Source organism: Oxyura jamaicensis, chromosome 12 (genome assembly GCF_011077185.1).
Source record: "Oxyura jamaicensis isolate SHBP4307 breed ruddy duck chromosome 12, BPBGC_Ojam_1.0, whole genome shotgun sequence".
NCBI lineage: Eukaryota > Metazoa > Chordata > Aves > Anseriformes > Anatidae > Oxyura > Oxyura jamaicensis.
The window spans coordinates 19,137,309-19,158,116 of record NC_048904.1 but is presented as its reverse complement, the minus strand read 5'-3'; the positions used below and the strand labels follow the sequence as shown (position 1 = coordinate 19,158,116).

At 37.4% G+C, this 20,808-nt stretch overlaps 1 protein-coding gene across 2 annotated transcripts in view; it reads right to left on the bottom strand.

Annotated features, from left to right (window-relative positions):
- Window positions 1-20,808, bottom strand: part of CNTN6 (contactin 6) — a 140,428-nt gene that overhangs the window by 96,131 nt on the left and 23,489 nt on the right. For both annotated transcript variants that reach the window (XM_035337525.1, XM_035337524.1), the window contains exon 2: window positions 14,732-14,866. In XM_035337525.1, coding sequence (XP_035193416.1) covers window positions 14,732-14,786 — 55 coding nt within the window. In that variant the 5' untranslated portion in view covers window positions 14,787-14,866. The remainder of the gene's footprint in view (window positions 1-14,731; window positions 14,867-20,808) is intronic.

Below are 20,808 nucleotides of genomic sequence, written 5' to 3'. Positions count from 1 at the left end.
TTCTCTGAGCAAACACAAATGAAGTTAAAGCCATTTCAGTAACGGCATCTTAAAATTTAGCAGAAGCAAGAAACATTGTAAACTTTGTAAATGCTCATGTTTTGGAAAGTAATAGCTAGCAATTGAGTTCTCAGACAATTTTTGTCCCCAGTGTCTGTTTTAAAGGGGCTAATATCAACATTTCTGATGTATGGCAAGCCAGGAATGTCTTACTGTCAAATTACTGTTCTTTTCCACTCAAGTAAAAAATGACCTTTTTTCCAATCTATTCTCAGCAAAATGACAGCATAAATAGCAAAACAAAACACAACTGAATGGAGAAAAAGTATTTGGGATGATAGGGCTGCACTGAAACTCTCCTTTGGAGCAGAGACGGGGGGAAGGGTTCAGCAGGGAGGGCCAAGCCGACAACTGCTGGGCTTGGGGTCCAGGAATGGGTGAGGGGAAATGTCACTGATGATATCAGCAGGCTGAGAAACCTGGGGAAAAACAGTAAGGTGGAGAGGCCTTACGTTACACCATCCAGGCATTCCATTTCCCTTTCTGATGGCTTAGTCTTCGTTTAATGCCATGATGTTACAAAGAGAAGAAACCAACACAGAGTTTTTCTTGGGGTCCTTGTTAATTCTTCCCAAGGCACTCACTCCACAGAAGAGCCTGTGGAGCGTGGGATGAATTGCCACTTGGGGAGAGTTTGTATGATTTGTCCTCTGGTGTCTCTGGTGCTTATGTTTCCAGAGGGAAAACAGAACCAGAACAGCTTTTGTATAATAATAATAATAATAATAAATACATCTATATCTACACTTCTCTGGTATCTACTTGATTGTCATTGCCAGTTTAGCTGGCTGGCATCTCTTTATCCTCATTCTTGCCTCCTTTTACCTCTACTTTAAGTACTTGTTGTAATCCGGCAATTTTAAGAAACAGGAATGATTTACTGAAGAAAATATATATATATATTTTTTTTAATCTGGAACTTGAAAGCTGTAATTTCAAATCAAGACTTTGTCTTTGTTATCATCAACATTGTTTTGCCAAACCAATTTTTTTCCTGCTGTGATTTACACAGATCCCTCGACACTACTGTAATTAATGCCTAGCGCACATTTTGGTTTCTACCCTTGCCTATACTTTCATTTAAATGCCCCATTTACCCTCTCCTTTCAAGAAGCTCACAAAAACTAATCTAAGCGTCGTGCCTTCTCCCCAACTGGAAAACTTCTAGAAAGGTCAGAACACAAGCAGAAAACCCAGTTCAGGCTTAGGACCCCCTTTTGCTTAACTCACTCCATGGAGTCCTGCACAATTCTGTACAATGTCACTGCTTGGGCTGGAGGCAGAAATAACGATAGGGCAATCTCCATTCTGAGCAGCCTGATAGGAGCTTTCATGGAGGGACAATAATGAAATGCAGGCAAAACATTTCATATGTATTACTTCTCTGTAATTTTTCTCTAATCCTAAAATCACAAAAATGCTGTAATTCTGCACAAATCTTGCATACTTGGATTGCATATTTTTCCTAGCTACAGCAGGAATTGATAACAGGCTGCTAAATTACTGCTTAATAAACCACTAAATGAGTGCCATCTAAGATAACGGGGCATTAAATGACAACTATTCAGGGAAAAAGTAGATGTGCAGAAAGGACTGCAAGAGGACTCTCTGCATAGACAGAAATTGGATTAGTCATCTCATCTATGCCAGTGGTGAAATTCAAACTGAAGCAGATGTGAAAAAAGGAAAGTGGTTTGATTCTGTAACGTGCCAAAAGAAGGAGAGCACTCCTCTGCTCCTCACAGCTGCATGGCGCAGGGACGGTCAGGGCTTACTGTACAGGGGTAACATGAGCATTTAAATGTAATAAATGCAAAGACAAATATGTTTTGTTTTTCTGTCTCTGCATTTCATAGACTCACAGAATCACAGAGTCTGTGAAACACAGAGACAGAAAACCAAAAAGCATTAAATAACACAGAGTTAAAATATTATCAAACAAAACATCAGAAGAGATAGAGAGAGCAGAGAGTTTCAGGCTGCAAAGACAAACTTGAATTGATCCCCTGATTTCAGTGGGGTTTAGCTATTTGAACGACTGTCTGTCCTGCAAATGTAAGGGCCTTGATCGTACTGGTGGAAAGGCACCGTAAAAAGTCCACGAGGGGTTGCAGAGCTTCAGCCCATACATCACAGCCTGGTGTCATCCATCTGCAGGCCCGTTTGTCCCAGAAGGCAGAGAACATATTTGTTTGGCTTGTAAGAGCTGGAAAATTGTATCATTTGGGCTGATACTTAATACGTCTGCGGTGTAGTATCACCAATGGAGTTATGACAAACAGTCTGAAGGCCATATTTCTGGGGAATGACATAATCAATGATAGATCCTGGTCTAATTTAGGTAGGTTTGGAGTGCAGAGTTTTAAAGGAACAAAGCAGAGTGCTACAGGTTTCCTCTCCTCAATATTTGCTACCAATGGAATGTAAAACATTGTTTCAAAGCACTTATTGCCTGCTTCGTAGTGTTTTCACGTCTCCATTATCTTGAAAACTGTTTAGACATTTTAGTTAAATGTCAGTGCATTATAAAATATTGTTGGTTTATTATTTTGGCCTGCAGTGAACATCCAATTTTGGGCTGACAAAGTGCTCTTTTCTCATCTTCTCCCCATAAATTAGCCATGTTTATGCACAGTATAGTATTTTATATGTATCAGACTGCAACAAGAAATCTTAACTCAGACAAGTTTCCTTAAAAATATATGAATTTCAGTTGATTTTTCAAATCCCATGTCTAAATTTTTTTTAGTTAAAAGAGTAGGGACAAGTTTTCTTAAGGGAAAAAAAATGTGAATCAGGCTGGATTCTGTTTCCAGAGTTTCAGTCTTTTTGTCATACAGGTGTTAGATTCTTAACTTTCATGTCAGTTTCTTTATCTTGTAAAACATGGATAATCTGCAACATTTAAAGGTGTCTAAGGACATGGTCATTTAATTGCAAAGGAATTAAATTCAAATTTTCATGTCTTTTAATCTGCAGCTATTTGTTCCTGGACATGCTTTAAAATTGTAGACATGTGGGCTATTTATATGAAAGCTTACCCAGCTCCTAAATTTTTAATTCTGTGCATCTCCAGAAATTATCGATTTTGACAGTGCTGACTGAGCAGAGATCTTAGCTTTCACCAGTCACCTGGAGTTGCTCAGAGGCACCAGTGCTGCTTTGTCAGACTGAAAATCTGAGCTTGACTCTCTCCCAAAATGTTCCAGCTCTTTGGGAGCCAGTGCCTGAAAGTTACTTTGGAGGTGACGGCAGGGGTAAGCATTGACAGTTGATGCAATTTTACATTGCATTTAATATGTAAAGATTTGTTTTGGCAGAGAAAAGTTCTTTTTGATATTGTCATATAGCCGACAAACAGCCTTTGTTTCTTACCTACTTTAGCCAATTTAATGCTTTTGAGTTGAGGAGGCTTTGTGAAAGTAAATATCACTACAAAACACACTCAGAGATCTTGTGAGGATAAATCCTTCATCTGGGAATTTAAACATTGTCTTAGAAAATCTTGAAAATACCTATGGAAACAAAAATTAACTTGCCATCCAAATGAACTTCATGTGGATTCAGATTTTGTGAGGAGTGTTTATTTTTGATTTGTTTTAAAAGCAAACATCCAGGATTAATAACAAAACCTGTTTTGTTGTTTGCTTTCTGTACTTTGAAATATTTTTAATAATACAGAAGTGTTCCTAGTCCTTAGTCTCACAGTAAAATTTCAGCATTCTGTGGTTACTCTTAGACTGCCTATCAGCTTCATAGGCAGACTGATATATTATGGAGATGTACCTTTCTTTAAGGCAAATTTGTGGAGTACATGTACACCACCATTTTAATTGCAACACTGTGCACAATTTTGTATAACATCCATTTATCTTTAGGAGATGCTGGGGGTTAATTTAGTGAAAAAAATAAATGTACACTAATTAGAAGATGACAAGTCATAGCTGATAAGGTCACTTGTCAGACAAATGTGAGTTCAATATCTATTGCATAGACAACTACATTTTCTCTGGCCTGAAGCAAACAATTTCTCTTTTGGAAAACCACAAATGTTTACAAGAAAGATGTAGAGAAAACTCTTTTATTTCTACTACATTCAGTGTAAAGCAGAATAAATCTAATTAGAAAAAGCAGTTGAAGTTATAATGTTATATTCTGATTTGGTGCACTATACTGTCAGTGATTTCAGTAGCTTTAGACTAATATGAGTGAACTATGAATCAGATTAGTGCTCAACAAGATGTTAGCAGAGATTAACCCCTGCAGGTTTGTTTGTTTGTTTCTTTGTTTTGTTTTGTTTTGTTTTGTTTTTCACATTGGCTGTTCCAATATATATATTTATATATATATATATATATATAAGCTGTAAGAACAGTAATCAATCATCAAAATCTATTTGGTATAAGCGTATGAAGTGAGACAGTATTAGAGGATGAAGCAATTGTGTTCTGTTAACCACTCCTGTGTTGGTGGGAAGTCCATCTAAGCACGTCTGTCAAAGTTTGGATAGATTTTACTCTAAACTACAAAGCCATTTTCCAGGTGAGTTAGGTGCATGGTCTATTAGATGGAGACAAAGCTGCAGCTTGAGAGGAATGGCAGCCTGGATGTCTGCTGAGGCAGTGAAGCAATATAAACAAAAATCTGTCCATGACCACACAGCAACTCAGCAAAGGAAGCCAAAGGACAAGGTTTGTTCTCTGATTTTATAACATGCTCCTGTTTTCTTTTTTATCTCAAATTATAATGAGCTTTGCATCAGTTTTTAAGGAAATCCAGTTTTAAAGAATATATCCATAGGCAAGAGATTGATGTGTGAAAAGAACTTACCATGAGCCGAAGCTTTGTAGTGATGTGCCCCTGCCTGCCTCAGCCTTCTTCTGCAAGACACGAGGTGGCTGCTAGAGCTGTGAGGGGAAAGGAGACAGAACATCTCCCACAAAAGTCCCCATATAGGTTGGATAAAAGAAAGGTGAAGCTGCTAACAGCACAAGCCATCCTTTGCCTTTGAACGCTCCTTTGAGCAGGCACTGGCAGCAAGACAAGGGTGCTCAGGGTGACACTGCCAGCAGGTGAGATGTGACTTCAGTCCAGCCTGTCACTGCTTGAAAAACTGCCAGTACTGCAGCCTTCTTGGTTCTGTCTGCTCATGTTGGAAATAGAAATGAACTAATGAACACGCAGAAATCAAATTCTATCTACCTATGGCACTGGTGTGCACATGTAAAGTGTGTGGAGGCGGGTGAGAAATAGCCCTGGCACATTGTTTTGGGTATGACTACCTGCTATTATTTTATACTCAGACAGAATGACTTCAAGATGAACTACACGCTAACAAATAGTGGTTTTGACTTTCAAGGATCTGTTTAAAATGTTTGAAATATACAAATTACTCCACATGTGCTATCACTAAAAGGGAGTCGCGCTTGCTTTAGATGTACATCAATAAGTCCCCTAGCCATTAATGTGAGCTCCCAGTAGTGGCCTAAGGCAGCCATTTTGTGTCTTCTGCTTGGGAGCAAAAGTGAATGAAGTCCCCAGGGAAATAATGAAGTGATGTTGCCTATTCAGAGAAAATATTATCCCGAGAACACAGTATGATAGATCTGATCTTACATGCAAGTATATTGTGAAGAGAAGACATTTTAAAGCTATGGTGACTTTCTTTGCTGATATCTTGAATAGCTGGATTGCTTCAGCAATCTTTCACTTTTCCCTCAAAACCCTCCTTCTTCTTTTGTGCCCAGTTTGGAGCCATCAAGTACAATTATTCTATTTCTAAGGCCTTCCAGGAGTACAGTGAAAGGTACATTTGTCATTACAAAAATATCTTTGTCCATGAGAACGTTTCATTCCTACTGACGGCAGCTCACACCATGGCAAAGCTCACAGGAGGCTTGATTAAAAGACCTGACTTACATAAGTAGAAACGAATGACTTTCAGGTTATTATAGCAGGAGTATAGTGTTCGGAGCTAAACAATATCACAGATAGTGCCTTAATTAGCAACAAAAGTGATTTAGCAGAGTAATATTCTAATAGCAATTCAATTGCTACAAATTATTAATAACAATGGCAGAGAATAACCAAGATCCAGTAACAACGAGATGCAGGATCTGTCAGAGGAAAACATATTGCCCCTTTAATAATGAGAATGTAATTAGAGTAGAACAATAAAACATATATTAATATTGAACAAAGGACACAATACCGTAGTAATATGCTACACAGGAGAAAAAAAATCCTACTGCTAAAATCCTAAAAGGGTCTAAAAATCAAACTCATAAAAGTAAAGGCATAGAGGTTAGGATTAACTTCTATAGATTACCTCCTGCTGAAAAGCTGATGTGACTTTAGACAATTTCCTCTTTACGCTGCCCTACTAGGACAAGAATTGTCACCTCCAGACAGACTTTACACAGATCTAGGGAAGCAGAAAGACCCAGAGAAATGTGGGCTGCTGGTCTCCAGTTGGTCTGAAAGCTACCTCCATACTCAGAAATCACTTTCTTACTCCCCTCTTACCTACTGCAGAAGAAGCTAGGGAGCTTTATTTCTGTCTGAACAGTAACTATGATAAGTATATTGTCAACTAGTGCAATTATTAACACAAGTATGTGGAATTATTAAGTGCAGTTTTCTCTGCAGTTTCTGAGGCCATGTAATTCCATGTGAATTAAAAGTTGCTTTTCACTTTGATTTTTTGTTTTGTTTGTTTGTTTGTTTGAAGTCTAACCCTAATATTTGTTGACAGAATATAGAAAAGGTGAATTCTGAAGGATGAAAAATGAACACAACGTAAATAAGAATAATCTATTTTCATTATTTGAAGGTTCAGAACTATAATCTGGTCTCATGGAAAATGTGTACTTAGATTGTGATTTCAATTGCTTTTGGAGCTGATACCACCAAAGTAGGAAAACCATAGGATCTGAATATAATATGGTTCAAACAATGTCTCATCTCTACCTCAGAAATTTTCATTCATCCAATTCCTATACATGGCCCCAGTAGACTAATCCATCCATATTTTTCTCAAATTACAGATCAGCATGTGTCTCAGAGTTGGCTTCCCATGCACACACAGCAAGCAATTTTAGTGATAATCCAAAGAGTTTCTCTTCCACATAGTCATAAGAAAAAGAAATGCCCCACATCCCTATGAGTTTTCTGTTTATAATGTAGGCATAAGAACCACAACCTAAAAAAAGCAGTATTAACTGCAATAAGTCTGTGAACTCCGTTCTGTGACAACCCCTTTTTCTGTCCCAGACAAATGCCAACAATGACAATAAATAAATAAAAAAGATATTAGGAAGAAAAAAAAAAAAAAAAAAAAGAAAAAAGAAAAAGAAAAAAAGATTTTGAAAATATAAATTCTTTGCCGCTAGGAGAGCAGATAAGGAAAAACAACAACAACAACAACAACATTTTTGAAAAGCCCAGGTACAATGATTGTGATAGCAAATTTCCCCCAGGAATGCCAAGTAGGTATGAATGCAGAGCATTCCAAGAAGTTTTCAGTGTTAATTTCTGCTCAACAAGAAACACACACACATAAACAGCAATCAATAGTTGCTAAATGAAAAAGAAGTAGCAAATCAATAACTAGAGACATTTTATTTTCAAGCTTCTGCAAACAATGGAAGGAATGATCAGCCCGTGATTACGTGGAAGTAGTGGATATGGTTACAGCTCTTAAAAGTTAGTGAGCAAGGTCTTCACCCAATGTCAGTGTGTGCAGATCTGCTGGGTGGGAATATTAAGCCATATGGAAATTAGATCTGTGTTTCCATTTCTGAGTAAAGCAGATTTAACCATTTTGTGCATTTCCAAGGCCTGTTTTCCAGAAATAGGTTAAATACTTATCATTCTTACTGTCTGTCCATTTTCATCCCTTTTCTACTAGTGGAAAGTTATAGCTTATAGCTGGGTTTCTCTTCATTTCATGTAGGATGTGTCTGCCACACTAAAACCTAACCTTACCACACTAAAACATAACCTTTCACGTGCTAGTGCTTCACTTGAGGCATGGGTTGTGATGTTAGAAAGAGAAAGGAATTGATTGTTAAACTTCAGGGGAATCCATTATTCGATTAATGTAACAATACACCAGACCAAGATGCCACAGCCTCAACTGTGCCACAGGGGATCTCAAAATCCAGCTTTGGGGTTTTAATTGCACATTCATTAAGGAATAATCTTCGTCTAATAGTGACCTCTGCAAACCAATGTCTTAAATGTTAGCTTAATGGTGAGATTATTATATACATTAAATGTAGGAATTCTGTTCAGTTAAATTGGCCTTGAAAACAATGATGTGTCTAACTTAAGTCAACTGTGTCAGTGATACATTATTGTGCCATCTGAAGGCTTCGTTTTTATTTTTATTTTCTACTTACTTTTTTTCTACTCCTGGCAAAAGGAAATGCTCAAAATGTTTTCTGTGTTTAATCACCTGTTAATTTCAACTTCTTGGCACTGATAATAAAGTGCAATTGAATTTTCTTTGCATACACACACACACACACACACAAAGTTTATATATATATATATATATACACATATATTAAGCACCAGGATGTTATTTTAAGAAGTTAATAAGCATTTCATACAGAGATTAAATGACTTGATATGAAACAGAAAGAAACCATGTAAAATTCACAATATAGAAAAATAACTTATTTCCTTTCATGTGAAGTAACTAATCAAAGAGATTAAGAAGCAGTAATTATGTAAACCACTATAAAAATGGGTTAGGTCTTTCAGACTATAGAAAACACTTCAACTCTGGAGCCACACAGAAAACATAAAGTTCCAGTAATGACTTCCATGAATTCTAGCATGCTCCACTTAACTTCAGGAACTGTAAATAACATCTTTCTGACAACTAAATCAATGCAACCTAAAATTTGAAAGTGTATTGACCCTCAAAGAAGCATCTGAGCTCTATCCTCTTTTTCACCATATGTCCATGCACTTAAGGGAATTCAAAAAAGACATTTTTTCTTGGAAAGGAAGCGTAATAAGGAAGATGCTTCTCTGACGTGAATCTAGCCCACATTATATAATGTTAAATGATTGACATATCCAGCAGGTCAGTTTGACGTGATATGGCAAACTTGGGAAACATCGCAGTGATACACGTCTGACTGAATAAAGGCTGCCTGGGAGGTGGGCTTCTGTTTTTTACTGCAAAGCTGCAAAAACCCTTACAATCCTTAAATATGATGGGTGAAGTTTTCAAAAATGCTCAGCCTTGCCCTAATTCTTCCTTTCTTAAAACAAATGATAAAGACTGCCACTGAAATCTGTGGAGACGTAAAAGTACCCAGGCTGAGTCCTTCTCACTGCTGTTAATGTCACTTGTCACCTCTTTACTGATGTTATCATCACTGCCGCATTGTTGTTCCTTTCTACATGTGCTTCATTACCATAGCAGTTGAAACAACAAACTGTTGTGAATATATCCCTCTTGGAATTGAGCAGTGAAGGAAATAGCTTTCTTAAATTCCATGTTGCATTGTAACATCCTCCTGCTCCTGCAGCCAGCAAGTGGCAGAGCCAGAAGATGTTCACGGGCTTCCTGAGCACCAGTCACAAGAGGATCCATCCTTTACTTAGTCTTGTGCTGAAGACAGAGATTCATGTTTCTCCCATACTGGTTTATTTTGTCTCCTTTTTACCCTTGAGTTAGCAGCAGTTTGTAGTTCTGATAAGAGACGGGAAAATGAAATAATTGTTCGTTTTCCTTCATAAAATTAAAGACCAGCTCTGTGTAAGCCCTTCTAGAAATGCGCAGGAACAAAGCCGCTCGCTGTCTACAACTCACCTGTTTTCCAGCTTAAGGCAACATTTGGATACTAATATTTTCCAAATGTTATGTCTGCAAAACTGTGTGATGGATTAGAAAAATAACTTATTTTCCCTTACTATATGTCAAGTTTTTCCTTTATCTTGAACATTTTCACATCCTTTTTTTTTTGGGTACTACTATTTTTCCTGTTAATTCAGTAAGTATTTATTGAAGGCTCTGGTTCTGTATCTGTGCATGTGTGCCAGTTCTCAGAGTACTGGCTTTCAGCTGGGATTTCACTGGCCCATGTCAGACCCAGACAACTGATCTGTTCACGTAAGGGGAAAGGCAAATGGGGTACCAGAGGAAGATGAGAATGAAGGCCACCCCTGAGAGACCTTCTCTCCCATCTGCCAAAGCCCACATTAGCCTTTGCCAGGGCCTTGCTACATCACCAGTCAACCTCTCTTGCTCGAGGCTTGGGAGTCATTTAAAGAAATAGAACTTTCAGGGTCACTGTTTCCCAAAGCCATGAGAACTTCCATGTTGTGCAAGGGAAACCTAATTATTTTCTTTCTCTGACTCATCAGTGGGTCTCTGAATGCCTCTGGTTGTTCAGAAGTGCCTTAACATTTCCAGGCTGGACTAGTTCATCTCCACAGTTTGCTGTTAGAAATAGCAAAGATGTCACTTGTCTTAAAATATATGGTCTGCTGTTCCATTCCTAAAGGTGCTGTTATGCTAACAATAAATCTGCAAGAGACTGCAGGCAGAGCGTGGGATGTGATGTATTCAATATTCATCATGCTGTGACCCAAAGGAGTATCAGGACACTTTACATCAGGAAATTTCTCTCTCTAATTTAGCAGTTTCAAAATGATGGGCCAAAATACAGCCTGGGAGGTTGCAGGTGCATCTTCCATTGAATTTCATCCAATAAGCCAAAAGATTGTGAAAATATAATTACTGCCTCATTTCCAAAATGAAAGTTCAGACTAACTGGTTTGGCTTTTAATACTTATCTTGTCTAACACTAATTTTAAGTGCCTGACAGTTTTTACTGACATTTTCCTTTTTCATTAGTTTTAACACTGGAAATTCCAATTGCTTCCATCTGAGATCACCACCAGAGCAAAGGACAGTTGCAAAGGCCATATATATTTTTGAAGCACAGAAGCCACCAAGAATCAGAGAACAGGGGAGTCAAAACAGCCTTTGGGAATGGAAAAGACACAAAATTTGGATAAGCATTCAGGAAGAAGAGCAAAATTGCAGAAACATTTAGGAGATAGCTCTCCTCCTCTTCCTGAATGGGAAGGAGCCTAGGAGAAGTGACAGAAGTAAGGAAGGAAGCTGAGACTGAAGCAAGGGAATCAATGCCAGATTGGGACTGTAGCTATGCTGCTGTGAAGGGAGCTACCAACAGACTTATTTGTTCCCCCAGCATCATATATTTTGATCAGCCACTGGGAAAATCAAACAGTACTTGTTTCTCTCCTCCCTGAGGATCTGCAATCCATACTTTTATAAGAGCCTATGTTCCTAAACTGGGTAATGGAAAAGGATGGGTGAAAGGCTTTTGTAACGTATATATTATCAAATTATTATTTGCATTGCAGCATTGAACATAACCCTATAGACAAAGGAGGGAATGGAGGAACCAGAGAGACAGACAGATGAGTCACACACAGTTGCATGGGCAACCTGCAGCAGATCCAGGCATAGCTCCCATTTCTAAATAACAACCCTCTGGGCTATGCTTAAGATGGCTTTCTCTCTTGGAGTGATACTGCTGGCCTTGCACAGTAGCTCCAGAGGACAGAACGTGAACTTAGGGCAGCCTTGGGAGGAAAACATGAGACAGCTTTTTTTTTTTTTGGGGGGGGGCCGGTGGGGGCTGAAACCTTTATTTTCTTCCCTGAGTACTCAGGACACTTTTTTTGTTGATATCAGCTTCTCAAAATTCTGTCTAAATCTTTAATCCAGAAAGTGAGTGCTCTTTCTTAGCATGTTAATATCGAGCAATGTTTAAATTTCAACTATATTGTAAAGAGAAGGCTGTCATGCATCCTTATAACAAATACACAGAATTTAAAGTAATGATCTCTGTGTTTATCTTCATCAGCCTTCTCGCCTCTGGTGCTCTGTTTAGATCAGATTATCTCATTTAAATAGCAATGGGTTATGAAAAAAAGTCTAATCTGTTCCCTCTCTGTGTCACTGTGCATGCATACATTACTTTGTTTTATTTCATCCCTTAAGGCACTTGCAAGAAAAGCCCCAAAGACCCTTGTTGAGTCACAAAAACAAAACAAAACAAACAAAAAAAAAAACACCACTGCTGGAAAATAAGAGTTAGAGGGAATAATGCTCTATACATGAGCTTTCCAGAGATTTGAAATATAGAGAGTAATTTGATTTTTGAGTAATTGAACTGCCATTTTGGGGGACAATAATATCTAGCTCTGCTATGCAGCAGATTTAATCCTTAGATTTAAAATTAATTTATAGGTCAATATTATTTTTATTCTACACAGCTGGTATAACTGAGGTAGAGACAAGAAATAAATGGCTGACCAACAACCTCAGTTATTTTTCAGGTCCCAGCCCATAAGACAGTTCTCCACAGCATCATGCCTAGCTTCTAATTTTCCCATTCAGTTCTATCAACTACTATATTGATGCAAGCCATCCATTTATATTGAATCAAAGAAATTTTACCCATAAGTGCAAGTTTGACTATTGCCATCAAGCATATTTCAGAATGCCATGTAGTAAAAATCAGCATACCTCCACTGAAATCAGTGGAGATAATTTATACTGAGGTATAAATTAACTTATCTAGGTGAAGTCAGTGGGCACCTTAATTGATGGCAGGATCAGGACAAAGGTGCTGTTGTGGTCTACTCTTGGTGCTTAGGAATATGGAACATTTAAATTTTATCTATTAAGTCTTAAAAAACTGAACAAGTTAATATAAAAGTGAGCTCCTAGTATGTTTTAACTCAGTTGGCCCAGGATACTTGTCTCATTAAAAGATGATCCTCTGACAAGAAAGATGAAGATGACAAAAAGTTTTAAAAATTAAAGCGTAGTGAAAAGAAGTGAAGGAAAAGGTTTTGTATGGAAATGGTGTAAGAATATCTTGTCCACCACTAAGCTGTACTGGTCCTCCAGTGACTCAAATTTCAGGATCACCATCTCTTGCACAGCTGCTAAAAGCAATTTAGAAATCATGGGGGCGTCCTATACATGAAAATAAATAAATAAAATTGGTGAGTCCTTTACTTAGATGACTAAAGAAAGGAACGACCTATGAAAAGTATGCAAGCAGGGCTGATAAATACCATGGCGGTGCAGGGGACACCCAACGTGGTTACAATTGAAGGTAATTAAAGGGAAGACTGGGTTCCTAAACTTGTTGTCATTGTATTTAGTTCAGCATATCTGGGCCTAAACAAGTGACTGCTTATTTGAAATTTGTACAAATATTTTAACTTGTTGGCTGTTTGTTACTGAAACAGCCACTTAGTATTGATTTCACAGAATGTCAGCTCCTGAGATTTACATTTTCACCTGGAATCTATTAAAAAAAAATGCTATCAGTTTTAATTTGAATTGTATTTTAAAATACTACTGCAGTCTGCACTCTGCTTCTGTAGTTTCTTCATTTCAAATAGCTGCTGACTCATGCAGGCCATAATTAATTAAAGTATCATTTGAGGTTGCTTTAATACAATTTCTTCATAAGTACACGAGTAACTTACCAGATATTTAGAGTTCAATGCATTAATAATAGACAAAAGTCAGTTGTCATGGTTTCTCTCGCAGACTGTGTGAAAGGTCAGTACATCCCCAAATTCATTATAACCTCAAAGAGTTCAGTTACCATTGGCCTCTGGTCTCAGATGAGTCTGTATTGAGTCACTTGAGTTAATTCCATTTATACGATTTTATGAAGCAGGATTATCAAGTTATACCTTTTGAATTAGAGGAAAGGTTCAAAAAACAAATGAACTCGCAACACCAAACCCTTATGGTGAACAAAGCCCGGCCAGGAAGAAAAGAACATTTTACCTTCGAGTATGTCAGCAAGCAGTTGATGGACTAATTAAGCACAAGGGATATTCAAGAAGGAGAATGGGGGAAAGCAGTCCTGCTGCCTCCAACCACACTTTCTCCTCTGAATGCCAAGGACAGAGGGGATGCCCAGGACTTGGAGCAGTGACAGCAGGGGCTGTGTGAGGGTCCATCACCATGCCAACTGGAGACAAGGGTGGAAGAAATATTTCCATTTGCTTTGGGCACGAAACAAGATTTCCTTTCAATTTTGGCATTTCTGCTTTGAAAGTCCTTATGATCCTTACCTGTTCTGGATTTCACTGATGAATGTTTACAATTATCTTTAATTTAAATGTGATTTAAAGATACTTTACTAGTACAGAGGCATTCTGAGAGTTTGATATTCCTTTAAGAGTGAGCACTAAGCCATCCACACAATACTCACTAAGGTATTCTGGTTTTTAAACTTGCTGGCTTGGGAATTTCTTACACTGTGGCTAAGAAATGCATGTGCATGCATGTGACTGCTCTTAGCAAATTGAAAATTGTAATTTTTTCTCAATGTTACAGCTTAGAATATTTTTAAAAGCTATTTGCTGAAGTATAGTTTCTTATGATCTTGAAACACGCTTTCCTGGTTCAAATGCAGCAACTGGTGGTTTTTTAAATTAAAAGATGTTCTAATGAAAAGCTCCTTAGTCACTTGTTCATGCAAATAAGTACTGTTAGTTTTGGTAATTGCTTCCTTTCTAGAAGAATTATGATACCGATACAGATTTATCAATCACAAACACTAATAGTGGAACATTTTACCTGTGCTGCAGCTCATGAATGGCAGCAGAATTATTAGTTTCCATAGCAACACCATCTCCACTTTCCAAGGTCAAAAATTCCTCCCATCCAATCAGCGGAAAGTAAAGTGTGTCTTCCCGTGACTACCTTGATATTCTGTAAAAACAGGAAGAGATATTGGGTAATTAAAGTACAGATTCAGAACAAATGCCCCAATTCCTTGTGTAAAATCCTGTTCTTCTGCACCACTGAAGATTCAGACTCATACAACGCAATAAATCAGGATCATCCCAACACCAAATTAATTCCAAAAATGACACAAAGCTGGAAATGAGCTCCATGAAAAGCATATGTAATATCTGAGACCCATCCATCTTCTCCTTACAGCACAGAGAATATGAGCACAGGACCAGGTTTCTCCAAGAAAGAAAGCAAAATCTGTGCTTGGTGCATTCACCAAACACAGCTGGGTTAGGAGAAAGGGTGTTCGCAAGTACTTTTCTTGCCTGCTAAATGTTAGTCACACTTTATGAAGTTTCTTGCCTTATAGTAGTCTGCCTTCTAATCTAGGAGAGGATCCTTTGGTGGATGTAATATAACATAAGCAGTTACTGGTGCAGAAAGGGAGCTCTCATATGGAAGGAAAAAGCAATATAATATTTTACATGTACTACACAAAACCAAACAACAACAACAAAACTTTTTTTTTTTTTTTGTCATCATGTTTATTCTTCAGAAATGAAACACACACCCACAAGGATTTACATAAAAATTTGCTTTAATTTCCTTTGACATTTCAGTCAACATATGACAAATTAAACCAGGAAAAAAATATGTGTTTGACCTTCACTCCCAAAGGGTAAACTTGTAATTTACTGTTGGGAACCAGTTCATAAAAGAGCTGAAAAGAGAAATCACTTAATAAAATGGGTTTAAAAAATCATAAAATCATTCTAAACTCTTTAAGTGCTAAAAAATTTCCCCTGAGAAATTGCATTTATTAGCCATGTTTAGGGATCCATAGCCTCTTCTCATGTGTCTCATGTTTCATACCAGTGTGAAGAAAATCAGGGTTGCCCTAAAATTTAGTACTGATATGAATGAGAAAGAAGGTTTTTAGCAAGTGAAGAAATCCAGTTCTTTTGGAAATCATCCCACATTCAACTCTTTTGGAAATCATCTCACTTTTATAAGGAATCTAATTCTGTTCACATATTTTTATGAGCTTCATCTGAAAGTTGTAGGTGGTCTCAGGGCCCTGCAGGTATCTCTCTGCACATATCAACCTGGTGCACCATTGCCAGTTGCCATTTCAGGTGGGGAATGATCAAACCTTGACAAGTTTTTTTTGGATGAAAAAAGTAGTTTCTTTTAATCTTTAGTAAGGTCCTACCTCACACACATCCAGGGTAAGAGAAACACTTTAGCATTATTTAAGTGTAAATGGCTTGAGCCTTTTAAGAAGAAAATTGAAATCCAAGTTTGGATAATTCTGTTGAAACAAATTGAGTTGAATGGTACTTTTATACATCAGGCAATCCTGCTCCAAGCAATATTAAATGCACCTAAAATGTCCTCAGCAAATGTTTATCATCCTTCAGAGATTTACAGTGATACAAGAATTTCCATAACTTCCTTGGGAAACCCTGATAATGTTGTCAATATAAAAATTATTCCTAGCTTTGGTTATAAAAGCCTTTATTTGTCTACTCTCAATAGACATGGATTTCTCTCTATACCTTTTGCATGTTTGGCAAGTATTATTGTATCTTAAATTAGAGGATTCCTACTTTGTTTATCCTAAATCATTATTTTAGCATTTCTTCTCAGCCTTGTCTCTTCTGGATTATTTCAGCATAGCAGGAGCTTTTCTTTAAGCACACTGCCCAGAGCTGGGCACAGTCACCCACCTGAGGAACCAGTGCCAAAACAGCCATTTGTTGTTTTCACATCCCGAAATGAAGATCGCTCTTTTTTTCTTTTCTTTTCTTTTTTTTTTTTCTTTTTTTTCTTTTTTTTTTTTTTTAATACTTGCATTCAGTTCAGGCTCCACTCTAACCCCTTCTTTAAACCTTCTGCCTATACTGAAGGTGTGCATCGATTATTTCTACCTAAGTGTGAAACCTTGTACTTTTCCTTATTGAATTGTATCATATTTATTTCACACACTTTCTTCTGTTTGTCAATATTTGTCTCAAAGCTGGTGTACACATCACGGATATTTAAGACTAAAAAAATTCTTATCTTTTTTAAACTTGTCCTTCCTAAACAGAATGTACCCTTTCAGATCAATACTGCAGACATGGCAATTGTTATCTTGTGATGTTTGCCAGTTAAGGGAGAGTTTTTCTTATTTACTAAAGTTTCAAGTTAATTCCTCTCATGTCTTATATTATTTTTTGTGACTTTGACTTCTCCTTATGTCCCTGCCTTCCCCTGTTTCCCAGTTTTATCCTCTTTCTAATGCTGGGTTCACAGGAAGGATCTGTTGTCTGCAGGAAGGTTCCTCAAACAACCACGACCTGTGTGTCCAGCAGCACCTCTGGGAGAGGAGGCTCAAAGTGCCCATTTACTGACAGAGCAGCTTGTTGGATGTGAATGGTCTCTCTCAGCATCAGCAGATAAGGAGCAGTATATGTCGATGCTTTACCCTTGTTTTGCTGAAGATATCGCAATGAATTTTGCACATTCCCATGAGCTGTGTTTCCTTGGTGTTTCTATTTACATTCATCTCCTGTGCTAGATGTTTTTCTCTTGTTTTCCTGGATACGGGCAGCGAGCATTTCCCAGTGCTGCCCACTCTGCTCCCACCCAACTCCCTTTCCTCAGGTTCTCGCAAACACGTTCTGTTTCTGGTCATTAAGTATTTACCATGCGAGTTATTTTGCACGCACCTGCTGAAATCCCTTTTAAAGGTGCAACTGTTGCCAAAGGCACTAATTATGGCTCAAAAGAAAAAAGACTTAAGCACTCCAATGTTACTCATGTGCTTTCCAGGGGGAATATTTTGAATCACAGAAAATCACCAATACAACCCAATTAACTGGTCACATGCCTCCTCTTCCAGTATACTCGCCCTTTCCTACAAGGACAGTTTCTTCCAAAAAAAAATCTGTTTACTCATCCTCTCTTTCAATTATATGTAAGTCTTTTGAAACCAAGAAGCAAATACCTCCTGCTGACAGTATCTAGAACATATTTCCAAAAATATTCATATTCCTGTAGGCTATTGATTAATCTCCAGAACTGTAGCTCCTTCTGAGGCTGCAAATCTGGGGCATTACTGTGGATATACATATACGCATGTATATATATATATATATATGTATATACATATATACATATCCTGTAAGTAACCCAACTGTTTTAGTTCTTTCACTGACAAATACAAGGACCTAACTGGCAAGCAGGCACTTAATAATTTTTACAACGTCTTTCCAACAGCAGCTTCCATGGGATTATTTACTGTCAAACTAAATCAAGAATAAATGAAAAAACTGAAATATTTATGACATAAGAAAAATCTAGTTCAGACTAGAAACCCCAAACTGGCATTAAATCAAGAAATGTAACAAGATAAATTGTGCCATCATACTCTTTGTTTTCTGGATGTAACACTATCACTTATTATAATTGTTATGTCACAGTTTGAACCATCGGTTTAGATAGATAGATGGAAAACAAAGTATGTTAAATATGATCATGGGGGAAACATTACTTTTTCCCCTAAAAGTACTGATTGCATGTCCATTTGCCAACAGGGTGTAATTTATACAAATATGTTTGTTACAGAAGTAGCCAGCATCATTTTATATATATATATATAATTTTTTTTCCATGAGAGAAAACAAGTCACTAGGAAAGGACTCAATCCACAGATATTTTTTAGCTGCCACTTTTTCTTCTCATCTGTCAGGGAAGGAAACCTATATAATCCTGAGACATCCAGATGTGATGTGTGAGACATACAGGTGCAAACGTGAGCTGAACAGACAGAAATTCTGCAGTGGAAATAAGGTGGCTGCTATGAGTTTGTGGGAAACCCACTGGCCAGCTATGGCACTGCCTGGCCAAGCTGTGTGTCACCTGCTTCCCATTGCAAATGTTCCAGGTAATGTTATTGGAGAGAAAGGGTACAAAAATATTACTTTCATCCCATTTCATCCAATATTTTGGGATATCTGGACAATTGACAATTTCAATCTAAACATGGGAAAGCTATTTTAGCATGTGTCCTAAACTTGTAGTTATACTGCTATTTAATTTGTATTTATTTTTTTTCTCCTGAAAATTAGATCTAGAAGGGGTAATATATAGATTAATTTATGGTGAAGAAAAGAAAGTGGTCTGACATACATTTAATGCAGTAACATATATGCTAATATTTTGTTAATTATTTCATAATTTGAAGAGAGGTTTAAAGTATTGTCTTGGCTTTAGGTTTTGAGACCTATACTTTCTCCTACTGCTTTTTTTTTTTTTTTTTTTTGAGTAACAAAACATTTACAAGATCAAGTCTTTGACAAAGAAGAAAATGCAATTCTAGTGTCATCTGAGCTTTCATGAAAATATGCAACATTTCACATTTCTGCCACAACTGTCTGTTATCATTGTAAAAGCAAAAAGGAGTCAGTTCAGGTGGCAAACTGACATCTTTCCAAGGTAAATGTTGTCAGGCAGTGGGAATGATGAGATTTTGCTCTTAGCTAAATTCAAGCAAATTGACATTTTTACCCATGGCAAAATGTAGCTATGTTTGCAGAAGGAGCAACTTTTTGACCTGGTGAAAGAAGCAGTGGCTAACAACAGGGATTTGGGGCAAAATTCCCCAGTAATGTTGGCAGAGGAGCTTCAATCCGGAGCCTGTATATTGGTGTAACTACCTAAAGAAAGAGATCTGTGGAACGCGTGTAGAAGGAAAAGGATAAAAATGTGGAGGTAAGAGGCTATAATCCAGGGATTGCATGCATAGCCTTTTTATTCTGCAGCCTCAGCTTTCCCTCCCACCAGCTTCCACACATCTATATTATCTTTTGAATTTGGCCTTACATACTTTTGTATTCTTCGTCTGCCAGGAAATAAGCTCAGTCTGTCCCAGCTAGGCTTGCATTCTTGGCACACCATAGCTCCTGATCTCTATATTGTCTCCTGAGCACCTGATTTGAAGGCATCTAATGTGAATTTTCTCATGAATGCCAATGATATACAGCTACATTTTTCTTTTCAAACTTTTTATCCCTGAGGCGTTTTCTGCACTCAAACTATTTTCCAGATATCCATAACAGACTGAATAGCAAATACTTGTAACTACCAGAGCAGAAGCAGAAAAGACCAGCTTTACAGGTTCCAGCAAGATTTACCTATGCTGTTGTAGTACTTAATGCTTATTTAAAATTATTGAACCATATTTCAAAGGAGAAAAGTACCTGACTTTATTTAACTAAGGTGTCTGATACTTATTACTCTTATATTCCCTTTTTCACAAAAGGACTTGAACTGTCATTTGTTTTTCATTCCTGACTCGTATTGCTTACTTTTCCTAGAGAAACAGAAAATACTGTAGCTTATTTGTAATTCAAAGTCATTGTATAATTTTTTTTATTTTTTTTTTGGGGGGGGGGGATTCAAATCTTAGCTCTTCAAAACATTTTCCAAAATCCTAACAGTTCATTGTGTTTCAGGTGACATTGCGATCAATATAGCATATGACAATATGGATGGTTTTATTTCTTAAATTCCCCACTGTAAGGCACCACATTGGCATACGAGGGGTAATGGACTAGACTATTTTAGTGTCTGTGATGGGTCATTTCAGCTCCCCAGATGGATTCATGGGTATTGAAATAAGCATTTATGACGGCCATAACTGTTACTGAGTAATAATGGGACATTGGTGGTTCTGTCATGTGTATGGACAAGACAAAAGGCTCAGGTTGAGCAAGCTGTCAAACAGGATCCACCCCCCCTCCATCGGATGAACCTACTCATCCCATGATGAAGGATCCTTCTGAGGGTTTACTCCTTCTCTTACATATGAGTACAAGAGGTAAGAGAATTTTCACATTTTAAAAATCATTTTGATTTTTCATATAGGTTCA